This window comes from Pelodiscus sinensis, chromosome 18, assembly GCF_052426305.1.
Source record: "Pelodiscus sinensis isolate ZL-2025 chromosome 18, ASM5242630v1, whole genome shotgun sequence".
Classification (NCBI taxonomy): Eukaryota; Metazoa; Chordata; order Testudines; family Trionychidae; genus Pelodiscus; species Pelodiscus sinensis.
This window is the reverse complement of record NC_143069.1, coordinates 9285085-9297206: the sequence shown is the minus strand read 5'-3', so window position 1 is coordinate 9297206 and position 12122 is coordinate 9285085. Positions and strand designations below refer to the sequence as shown.

The following is a 12122-nucleotide window of genomic DNA, read 5'->3' as shown; positions in this document are numbered from 1 at the left end:
TTAAGAAAAAAAAATGGAAAACAGACATTGAGTTTTGTGGAAAGAGGTCCAGACTTGAAGAGCCAGTAGTTTTGCTGGTAGCATATGTTGAGAAACATTGGTAAAATCAAATGTAGTTTTCTAACTTAACCAGTAGTAGGCATTTTATCTTTATTTCTTGTAGTCAGTTCTGATCGTTGTGCCTCATTACTTGTGTTCACTTAAAATCTCTCTTTGATAGTTAATACATTTGTTTGATAGTTTAATTTAACCCAGTGGCTGTGTCTAGGCTGGCAAGTTTTTGCGCAAAAGCTACTGCTTTTGCGCAAAAACTTGCCAGCTGTCTACACTGGCCGCTTGAATTTGCACAAGAGCACTAACTTTGTAATGTACAAAATCAGTGCTTCTTGCGCAAATACAATGACACTCCCACTCGGGCAAAAGCCCTCTTGCGCAAATGCTTTTGCGCAAGAGGGCCAGTGTAGACAACCCAGAATTGTTTTGCACAAAAAAGCCCCGATGGCAAAAATGGCGATTGGGGCTTTTTTGTGCAAAACCACATCTAGATTGGTCACGGATGCTTTTGCGCGAAAGCATCCATGCCAATCTAGACGCGCTTTTGCACAAATACTTTTAACGGAAAAGCTTTTCCGTTAAAAGTATTTGCACAAAATCATGCCAGTCTAGTGTGTTTAAGCAGTTTGAGCAACACCATTGATCGTGACAAGCTGGTTTGTATTATTCCCTTAATAAATGAACATAATAAATCTGGACTGCCTGGGAGAGGGTTGGACAGTGCCGGATATATATTTCTGGAGAAAAGTTGGTAACCAGAAGTCTGTTGGGGTCACCCTGCTGTATAACTCAGGTTGGTTAGACCAGACTGATAGGTTTCAGCTACACAAACACATGTGCAAGTTGCCTGCATGAAGGAGGCTGACTATGAGCAACTCAGGCTGTAGGTTACAACTGCAAGGCATTGCAAGACACCGCAGGTTAAATGGCAGTGCAGGGCACATTTTCTTATCAGTGTGGATTGTACTGTGGCATGGCATAGCCGGCCTGCATTCCAAATGAGATGATCTTGACATATCTTACCTGCAATCTGTAGCTCAGTGTTGACCTCATGACTCCATGCAGGAGACTTCACAAAACAGATGTATGTCCCAGCATCTGCAACATGGAGCGTCTTTAGCTTCAGTGATACATTCCCATTCCTCAGTTCCTGCTGGAACAACTCTGTCCGATTCTGGTAATTTTCTCCTGATGTGTCCAGATTAGGTTGATCTTTGTACCGATGGACATTCACATATCCAGCTTCATTGTGTGTCTGTTCAATTTTTGTCCACAGCACTTCCATGTCTGCAGGCCAAGTCTTGGGTGAGAGCTGGCAGGATAACACCATATCTTGCCCAACAATCCCTATAATGGGGTGGGGTGATCCAGACAGGGAGAATTTCTCTGTAAGAAATAGTCCAAAAAGAACAGTGAAAGGGATATTCTGTCCCTGGGAGGAGAGGTATTCACCAGAAGTTAAATGAGCATAAATTCCAAGGCTGTAAAGGACCTTTGTTTTCAAAATGAAGATAGCTAATTACAATAAGGATAGATATTAGACACACACAGAGGGATAATTGATTAGCAGTACATCACCATATTGACCTCAGCTGATAATCCCAGAAGTGTAAGAGCCCAGAGTCTTTCAGCTGACCCAGTCTGTACAAATATGTCTGGATAGTCCATCTTGTATTTATAATGGGGCTGCCTGAATTGAGTTCTGTGGTTGGGTGGCTAAATTATAAAAATCATTTTGTTTGAGGTTTTGGTTTTATTTTCATTTTGCTTTGGCTTTCAGTGACATTTGCATTTTTTGGCAGGTTTTCTATTTAATAAAAATAAATGTAGTTCCATTTCTAACCATATGTTGAAAACTTTCATTTGAAAATATTGAAACAAAATATTTCAAACAAAAATAAAGTTTTTCTTTCACCCAAACAAAATTCTGGAATACTTTGAGTAGACCCAAAACTGCCGTCCTGATGACGAGATCATTTGTCAAAGATGCTGCCTTGCTATACCTCATGACCCCTTTTTAGTCCGTTGTCCACACATTCTACTGCAGGGATGAATCATTGTGGATTTTTGCCTATTTCCAGACAAATATAACCATGTGATTTCACTTGCTCCTTTTGATGAGCATGCAGGGTGGATGCTCTCTTGTGCAAAAGCACATTACTTTTGCACTGCGCTCTGAGGTGTGGATGTGCTCTTGTGGAAGAAGAGAATTCTTGGGCCAGGTGAGAAGCCTGCAGTGTAGACGTAGCCATGAAGGGCTAGTCTGCCCTAGACTTGCTGCAGCAAAGCAGCAGAGCAGTTGTCCCCATGTAGCTGCACTGCTGAGCACTCCTAGATCAGAAGATCTCTCATCAATGTAATTACCCTGCCTCCCCCAGCAGTCGGCAGGCGAGTTTACGCTGCTGGCATCGGGCTGTCCATCGCAACCCTTAGGTCAGTGTAACTTGCAATGCTTCGGGAGGTGGCTTCACATAGAATCACAGAATCATAGAGCTGGAAGAAACCTTCGAAGGCCCTTAATAAACATCCTCTGTATTAAGTCTAAATAAAGCAAGCACTAGTGTGCACAAGCAATAAGTGTAAACCAGATTAACTCCCTTCTCCTGGTGCTTGGGCCACATGCAGAAATGACTGAGGCTCAGCAAGCAGGGGAGCATAATTTACCTCAGAGAGCAGCAGCTCCTGATTTCAGAATCCAAAGTCCCCCATTCAATCTCTCCTGCCCATGATTGGCCTGGAGTGGGGAGTTACTCAGGCAACACATTCCCTTTGCAGAATGCAGCAAGGTGGGGTCTCCTTCCCTGAAAGGTGGAGTGTAAAAGCTACAGGATCTAATCTTTTGCGGGCAGCTCTGCTAAGTCTGCTGTTCAGACAGGAGTCTCTTGTCCCCAGATGAGTTCAGGACAGCCTCTGCCTTGGCACTAAATCCTGACTTGGGAGCGCTAGGTTGTGTCTAGACTACACCTCTATGTCGACAGAGAGATGTAGATCAGGCAAGTTGAAATCGCTAATGAAGGTGGGATTTAAATATCCTGCACCTCATTAGCATAAATATAGCTGCCACTTTTATTTTAAACAGAGTTTTTCAAAAAAGAACCCAAACAAAACAGCACTCTAGACACCAATCTATTGAAAATATAGCCTTTTTCAATAGATGTTGTAAGCCTCATTTTTTTAGGAATATACGATCTGTCAAAAAAGGCTTTATTTTTGACAGATCTGCATCTAGACTGATGGTTTTTTATTTCAAAAATCCGTTTTGAAAAAAGTGGTGGCCATATTTATGCTAATGTGGCGCAGGATATTTAAATCCCGGCTTCATTAGCAATTTTAACGTGCTTGATTTGCATCCGTCTGTCGCCAAGAGGCAAGCATTTTCTAATCCCCTCTTGACCCAGTGGCCTGTGCTATGCTGGAGATCAAACTAGATCCCCACACTGGTCCCTTCAGATCTTGGGATCTACACATTGATTTGACTGACGAGCCCGTTACTAAATACTAGAAGATTTACCTGAACATTAGAAGGTTTCTAAGGGGCTTAACTCAATTCATTTTTGTTTTTTGGAAAATGAAATGAAAATGTCCACGCTTCATTTAAATCGGTGCTCTGGGGTAGGCTGGGGAAGAGGGGTTCAGGGTGCAGGCTGCACTGGGGAGGTGAGCCAACCCTAGCTCTCTGTCACTGCAGCAGCTTGGGCCAGGTGAGAAGTGCCTCTCCATGGCAGCATCAGCTCCAGTGGGCACAGCTGGGGGAGGGGCTCATGTCCTTGATCTGGGACAGCTCTAGGTTGATCTGTCTCCTGCACTTCCCAGACAGAGAGAGATATGGGACAAACTGTACTTTCTCCTTGCACCCTGCTGAAAAAGAAATAGACAGCAATGTTCTTGCATGAATTGAGGGGGGTGGGTGAAATCAGCTCCCTCCCCAAAGGTCACCTGGGTGATGGGAGGCTAGGGGCTAGGCAGTCCTGGACAGGAGGGGGCATCTCCAGCCAGTCCCTTTCACCTGCCTAGCAATTCTGTCTCTTTTCTGTATGATTGTATGAGACACAATCCCATTCCAGGCACATCCCATTCTCCTGGCTCAACCAAACCCTGACCTTGCTTTCAGGTATGATAAGATGTACACCGAATTTTGTAGTCCTAGCTCTTACCATTCAGGGGGCATACTTTAACTAACAGACAGACAGACACATGGATACAGAGACAGACACACAGACTCTCTCAGGGTACACAGACTCTATCCTCATTTTTTGAGGAGTAACGTTAGTTTGAACCAACAGGTTTGGTTCGAACTAACACATCCTGGCGCACACTTTCACTTTTCAAATAGCTGTTGAGCGGAATAACGCGCTAGCAAGATCATGCTAATGAAGCATGGGATATTTAAATCCCTGTTTCATTAGCAATTTTGGTCACCTACATTTGCATCCCTAGTTCAAACTAGGGAGCAAGTGTAGACATACCCTCAGTTACATAGTAGATTTAGTCCCCTGCATATACTTACAGACTAATAAAGTTGCCCCATATCCTTTTATTTGTAAGCACAATAGATTGAGTTCATTAAGTCCTTCAGCAAAGGCAGTTTTCTAATAATTTAATCATCTTGTGGCTCTTTCTGAATCCTTTCCAAGTTATCAACACCCTCTTTCAATCATGCACACTAGAACTAGACACAGGATTTGAGAGAGACAAGGCGGGAGAGGTAATATATTTTATTGGACCAACTTCTGTGATTGAGAGACATCAGCTTTCAAGCTTACTCAGAGCACTTCTTCATCATCAGAAGTTGGTCCAGTAAAAGATATTTTCTCACCCGTCTTCCTTTAATATGCTGGGACCAACACGGCTACAACAATATTGTAGAGTAGTTGCATCAGTGCCAATTACTGAGGTAATATGACCTCTTCTCTGTTGCTCAAGATTCTTCTGATTATGAATTCCAGAACCACTTTAAGACTTTTTGGCCACTGTGTCATACTTGAGGATTATGTATCAGCTGATCATTGTCCAGGAGCCCTAAATCTTTTTCAGTCATTGCTCCCAGGACACAGCTCCCCATCCTTTATGTACAGCCTGTGGGGTTGTTCCTTGATGTATACCTTGACCTATCTTGACATTTAATTCCATCCCTGTCCCTCCCTTTGCCAGAACTGCCTCTTTCTGAAGTATTTCATTCCATCAAAGTGCTCCAGGAGGTTCATTGGGCCTAAGCCTCCACCTGCTCTAAATCCCACCTCATGGAGAGAAGATATTTGTGTTGTGGGACACCGGTGAGGATTGTGTATGGAGGTTGGACGATTCTTGTTCAAAGTCACAGTGTTGCTGGGTTATTTGACTTGAGGTGGGGGTGCTGATATTCATTATGTGAAGAATTTTCAAAACCCTTGCCCAGGAAAATGGAGGGGGATCTTTTAAGATTCTAGTTGTGAAAATCCCAATAAAAGATGGAAAAGGAAGTCAGTGGAATTAAAGTGTCTTTACCAGAAACCGAATGGGTCAGCAGGATGAGAATCCCCAGGAGGTCTGCACTGAGCCACTGTGGAGCCATTGAGGCAGGTGGAATTTGTCAGGCAGGGACCTGAAAGGGAAAGAACAGTGAAAATAAAACCCCACCATGAGAATACCATATGAGAGACTCAACATGGACCACTCTAGGGGTGGGCAAATATCGGCCTGCGGGCCAGATTTGGACTAGCAAGGTTAGCCCTTGGAAGGTCCCCACACTGAGGATTACAGCTCCCATTGGTCATGGATCGCAATGTCTGGCCATTGGGAGCCGCGATCACCGGGACCTGCAGAGGGGCAGGTAAATATAGTGGCAGCCTACCAGGGGATAGTCCTAATAAACTGCTGCCATTTTATTGCTCTACCCAGATTCTAAAATCAAACACCAGCATCTCACTTGGGTGGAGAACAAAGGGTAGCTCTGCACAGGAATTCTCTACAGCTGCTTTCCATTGTGCTTGTCTGTTTTGTTTAATACAAGTTTTATCCCTCTCCCATTAGTGAACAGATTGTAGTTTAATGAACCCCGAGATTATGACACTGTGGTCCTGTCTCTACTTGGAGTGGCTGTGATGGGGGAGGGTGGATTGGCAAAGGGGATTGTCCCAATTTTACTCAGAAGGGATTGCAATGGACACAAGGGACTTCACTGAAATTACAGATCCTGCCCCATTGAAAGCAGAGTCCCAGCAAAGCCAGTAAAAACAGCTTCTAACCAGTGTGTAAAAGGGCCACATGAACTCCTCTCCTAAGTGTATAAATCCCCACAGTGAAATGGACCCAGGGGCCCATCTACTTCAATGTCTCATCTCTGATGCCGTCCAGCACCAGCTGCTAGAAGCTGCAGAGAACCAGGCAGTAAGTAGATCTGGGCTAAGGTAACAATCAAAAAGCTTTACTCCTAACCCCCATCACCTACAGCAGAGCTCATGCACTGAGCCTGGAGGACGTGTTACCCTTCCAGAACCATGGGGCATTTTGTTTTTGTCTTTAACCCTTGTTGTTGTAATTCTTGACCCTTCCCAGGGACTCAGGACTGCCTCCTGCATTGGTATTTTACTCCTCTCTCTGTCAAGTCCCTTGCATTGGTGGAGGGGGGGGGGGAAGGATGGAGGGCAGGGAGGGATAGGGTTAGAGTTAAGGGAAGATTCTCCCTCCAAAGAAATTTCTCCTTTGGCTCTATCAGTGCTGCTTCCAAGGTCCCCAGAAAGTCACCCATGAGTGACATGAGGTATTCCCCTCCCCCACGAGAGCTGGGCGTTGGCTCTCCTCAGTGCTCCCAGCCCCATTGGCACAGAGACTGGACTTTGCCTGCCCATGGGGAAGCACTTTCTGATATCGCTCAGCAGCCCAGCCTCAGTGCAGAGGGCAAGAGTCTGCCCCCATCGACTGACAGCTTGAAACAAGAGCTGTGGTGTGGGGGGAGGGAATGACCCTGTGGCTTACTATGGGGTGTTAAGACCCAGGCTCTGCAAAGGTGGGTGACCCTGTCAATGTCTGTGTGACAGAGAGGGCTCAGCCCATCAGTCATCCTCCCAGCTGCTGGAGTAAGTAGTGGGGACTGTACTGCTACCCCTACTAAGGCAGAGAGATGCTCTCTTCCTCCCAAGTGGCCCCATTCTGCTTAGTCTCCATGGGGTGTGTCTAACCTACATGGCTGTGTCTAGACTGGCCAGTTTTTCTGGAAAATTAGCCGCTTTTCTGGAAAAACTTGCCAGCTGTCTACACTGGCCGCCTGAATTTCCACAAAAGCACTGACTTCCTACTGTAAGAAATCAGTGCTTTTTGCGGAAATACTATGCTGCTCCAGTTTGGGCAAAGGTCTCTTTTGCGCAAAACTTTTGCGCAAAAGGGCCAGTGTAGACAGCTGAGATTTGTTTTGCGCAAAACTTTTGCGCAAAAGGGCCAGTGTAGACAGCTGAGATTTGTTTTGCGCAAAAAAGCCCCGATTGTGAAAATGGCTATCGGGGCTTTTTTGCGCAACCCAACATGTCAAATACCTACAGAGGGGAAGTTGTAGTCACATACAGCTGGGGTGAGTTTTATTATTCACTTTCCTCAAATACCCCTTCTCTAGGCAAATTAGTAGTAGGTCTCTCTGGGTCTTTCAGGACATTTAATTTTCCTTTCTGATCTTTACAGTACAGGTTGTACCTCCATAAACCCGGCAATATCCATGATCCAACAGAACCATGCATGTACCTGGACCAGAGAGCATCGGGCTGGGAGTCCAGGGGCAGCAGTGTCCAGCAGCCTCAGCAAGAGCTGGGAGCCCATAGGAGGCCCAGGGCCCAGAAGCTACTACTGCTCTCATAAAATACACACAGAAGCTTTTGTTTCTTCTTTGTTTGCTGCTGCACCTGCTCCCCTTTCCTCTGCTTTCAGTTTCAAACACAGGGATCAAACTCAAGATGACTAACGTCTCCTTCTCATTCAACGCTTCGGACACCAGGGAATGGTCTTGAGAGTCATAAAATATCAAACCAGTGAATGAGAAAGAAATACAAGCTTGTTGCAAACAAACTAGAGTGTATCTGTGGTGAACATTGTGCTCTGCGTCCCTGCTTCCAGGGCATGGTTTCTAACACTATATTCCTAATGCTAGCCCTACAAGGAAAGCTCTCTAAATTACAATCTTGCCCAAAAATGTCTCTACACATGTCTCAGGAATGAAGAAATGGAGGTAAAGCCACAGAGCCGCCACCCCCGCCCCCAGTGTCATGGCTGGCACATGGCACTGGGTTGCCTTATTCTGCCCAAAACAGGACAACACACAGGGTAGCTCTCACATTTCTAGAAATTTCTATTTTCTACACAGGTCTTCCTCTCAGGACAGCAGGACAGCTGTTGGCTCACAGAGGCCCCGCGGTGTAGACAGGGCCATTTTGCACACAAAAAAACCTTTTGCGCAAGAACCTTTATTCCTCAAAAAAGCAGGTATACAGGATCTTGAGCAAAAGATTTTTTTTACCCCATCTACACTGAGGGTTTTTTGCACAAAAACCTCTTCTACAAAATGGAACGGAAGAGACTATGCAAATGAGAACACGAGAAATGCTAATGAGCACTTCTTATTCATTGTCTCTGCTGACAAAGGCTGCAGTGTAGATGTAGCCTGAGTGTGGTGGGGTTTCCGTCTCCTGCTGGAAGGTTAGGGAGCTTTGTAGGGAGCATGCAAAGAGCAGCCATCTCAAAAGACCCAGCCTAGAGCAAACTGGCAAGGGATCAGTCTCTCATCCACAGGGAGCAGCCTGATTTGGCACTCCCCAGTTGTGGTGATTGGGTGTCAATGTCTTGGATTCTAAGAATAAGCAGCATTCCATTGCAAGCATTCAGCGAGGGTATTTACATCATATCTAAATTCTCTCTGTGCATGCTGAGAACACAACAGGCACTGGGAGGCAGGGCTCTGATGTTTTGCTTGAAATCATGTGACAAATCCATATGCCCTGTTACACCCCTCTGTTGATAGGTCTTGGACTTCTATCCATATGCCCTCTGTTGATAGGTCTTGGACTTCAAGTCACAAACACCACATGGCAATGTGATATCATAAGTAAATTAAGGACAGAGCCACGAATCTCACATCATTGGGTTGGTCTTTCACTGATGAGGGGAGATGGGATGGGGCTGTCACGCAGGTGAAATGTTCCCAATAACAGTTGCAGGCAGCCTGGAAAAGTGTTAAGGCCAAAGAATGATGGAAAGGAACCTACCTTAATGCCTCAAAATGTTCTTTTAGTGGGAAGAGCCTTCCTTCAGCCATCCATGAAGCTCGTTCCTGTGTTATGCACAAAAAAAAAAAAAAAAAAAACACCCAAGGAATCAATATGGGAACACTGTGAGAGAAAGGGAAGAAGAGAGAATGTACCATCCACTTCTTCAACAAAAGAATTGTCTGGAAACTGATCAGGGAAAGTGAAAGCACAAGAGAGCTGGTTACACATTAATCTTTGATACCAGTAAACTCATTGATAATGGATTTTTCAGTTCAGGGAAAGAAGAAAAAACAAACAAAAAAGCCACACCTGGGCTGTGTCTAGACTGGCCAGTTTTTCCAGAAAATCAGCCACTTTTCTGGAAAAACTTGCCAGCTGTCTACACTGGCCGCTTGAATTTCCGCAAAAGCACTGACTTCCTACTGTAAGAAATCAGTGCTTTTTGTGGAAATACTATGCTGCTCCCGTTCGGGCAAAAGTCCATTTTGCGCAAAAGGGCCAGTGTAGACAGCTGAGATTTGTTTTGAGCAAAAAAAGCCCCGATCGCGAAAATGGCGATCGGGGCTTTTTTGCGGAAAAGCGTGTCTAGATTGGCCACGGATGCTTTTCCGCAAAAAGTGCTTTTGCAGAAAAGCGTCTGTGCCAATCTAGACGTTCTTTTCCGCAAATGCTTTAATAGAAAACTTTTCCGTTAAAAGCATTTCCGGAAAATCATGCCAGTCTAGACGTAGCCCTGGAGAAAAAGATCTGCTCATATTATACTGAAATGGGATTTTTTTCTTGTCAGAACTAACTTAACCCCACAACTACCTTTTTTTTAAATGTAAAACACCAGAAATAAAAAGGAAACAAAATGGAAAAAACAAAACAAAGCAAGGGGGTTTCATTGGTTTATTTAAAACAGAAATACATCTAATTTTTGAACAAAATATTTCAATATTTCATGAAAATGTTGTTTTGAAATTCTCTAAACAAATCATTTTGGGTTTTTAAAACAAAACTTGTATTTTAAAATGAAATTACTTTGCCTATTTATGAATAATTTATTATTATTTAAGAATAATCTGCTGCTTTCCCTGCCACCTCCATATTGTCTACAGTGCTGTCAATAATATACTTCAGTATCACATATGGGATTCACCTGATCCTGTTTCTTTTTTTTTACATTGGTATTTCTATAAAAACAGATCTACAAAGCATCCCATGACTACATCCTCATTTTCCAGCAGTGACAAGGAATCATAGAAACCTAAAATTGGAAGAAACTTCAGGAGTCAACAAGTCCAGCCCCCGTTCCAAAGTAGGACCAACCACAACTAAATCAACCCAGCCAGGGCTTTGTCAAGCCAAGACTTAAAATCCTCTAGGGATGGAGATTCCACCACCTCTCTAAGTAATCCATTCCAGTACTTCCCCACCCTCCTAATGAAATAGTTTTTCTTAATATCCAACCTAGAACTCCCCCACTGTAACTTGACACCATTGCTTCTAATTCTGCCATCCGACACTACTGAGAACAGCCTCTCGCCATTTTCGGTAACTGGATTTGATTCTTTAAAGGATTTGAAACTACAGAGAGAGGAATACTTCTTTTTAGGGTCAAACAAAGATTATTTATTTTTTCTATTTACTTTATAATCAATTTTCTATTCAAATTCACTATTTTTGATTCTTTTAAGACAATATAATATATATAAAAAATAGAAAAACAGTACAGTTAAAAAAACAGGAAATAATAACTTCTCCTACAGCTATACTTTCCTGATTTACCTTTAAACAATTTATGGATTTAACAAATATATAATACTCACGTTAAGAAAGATAGAAGCATTGCTTAGATTCAGGAGATATTCTTTTCTTTATGTTTTTCTTTTCTTTGGATTTTTCGTTGCAACTTACAACTGGTATTCGTTCCCCTTTCGGAGCTTATTTGTTCCCTTTTTGGAGCTTATGTACGGCAGCGAGATTCAGCACCGGGGAGGGAGCTTTGGTTGATCAGACTTGGCTTTTTGGATTCGCAACTTGTCTGCTCGTGGTCTGTTTCAGCCAACCTTATATACCTTGTTTCGGTATTTTGGTACTCCTCCACTCGCCTGACAATTGCTGATATTAGATTTTTGTTGTCTCATTCTGCCCTTACAAAAAACTTTCGTCTGCTCTATTTGGGGTAATCAGCACTTTGTCACATATTGCTGTCTGAGTTACTTACTTCCCTAAAAGCGGGGTTATTGTTGGTCAACCAATCAAATTTTGTTTTTATTTTTATCTTCTGTATCTGAGAGTGCTGCCTTTCTTTTCTACTTACAATTAAACTGGTGCTCATTTGACATATTCTGGGTAGGCCTCAATACCTTCCTTTCACAGCCATCCTCTTTGGAACCTCCCTTCAGGAAGTTGAAGGCTGCTATCAAATCCCCCCTCACTCTTCGCTTCTGCAGACTAAACAAGGCCAAATCCCTCAGCCTCTTCTCGTAGGCCATGTGCTCCAGCCCCTCGTCAGAGGGACAGAGGAGGTATAGGCTCAACTTCCACATATGCTTGGTGTGTGGAAAGCATTTAAAATTTCCACTTGCTAAGTGAGTTTACCAGCTGCTGGAATCGCTCTGATTTTATTTCTTTAACTAGAGTCAAATCATGATGCAGAACTGTGAATTGATAGTTTGACTAAGGAAAAAGGTTAGCTATGTGCTCTTTGTAACCACCTCTGTTCCAGGACTTGTAAATATGGTCTGAATAAACAAATTACCCTAATAAAATAGCCAGACTGTGTCACTGATTTCTCTAGCAGCAGGCATCTGATCTGCAAACACCCTAAAATCTGCTTTTACTCATCAGATGACC

General features: G+C 43.6%; 1 protein-coding gene across 1 annotated transcript in view; it reads right to left on the bottom strand.

The window, feature by feature from the left end:
• LOC102452824 (butyrophilin subfamily 3 member A2-like) overlaps positions 1–11668 on the bottom strand; it is a 31195-nt gene extending 19527 nt beyond the window's left edge. Inside the window, exons 1-4 of the mRNA XM_089769977.1 lie at positions 11093–11668; positions 9279–9343; positions 5539–5635; positions 1078–1440 (exon numbers count right to left, since the gene is read on the bottom strand). Coding sequence (XP_089626103.1) covers positions 1078–1440; positions 5539–5605 — 430 coding nt within the window. The 5' untranslated portion in view covers positions 5606–5635; positions 9279–9343; positions 11093–11668. The remainder of the gene's footprint in view (positions 1–1077; positions 1441–5538; positions 5636–9278; positions 9344–11092) is intronic.
• Positions 11669–12122: the final 454 nt, after the last annotated feature.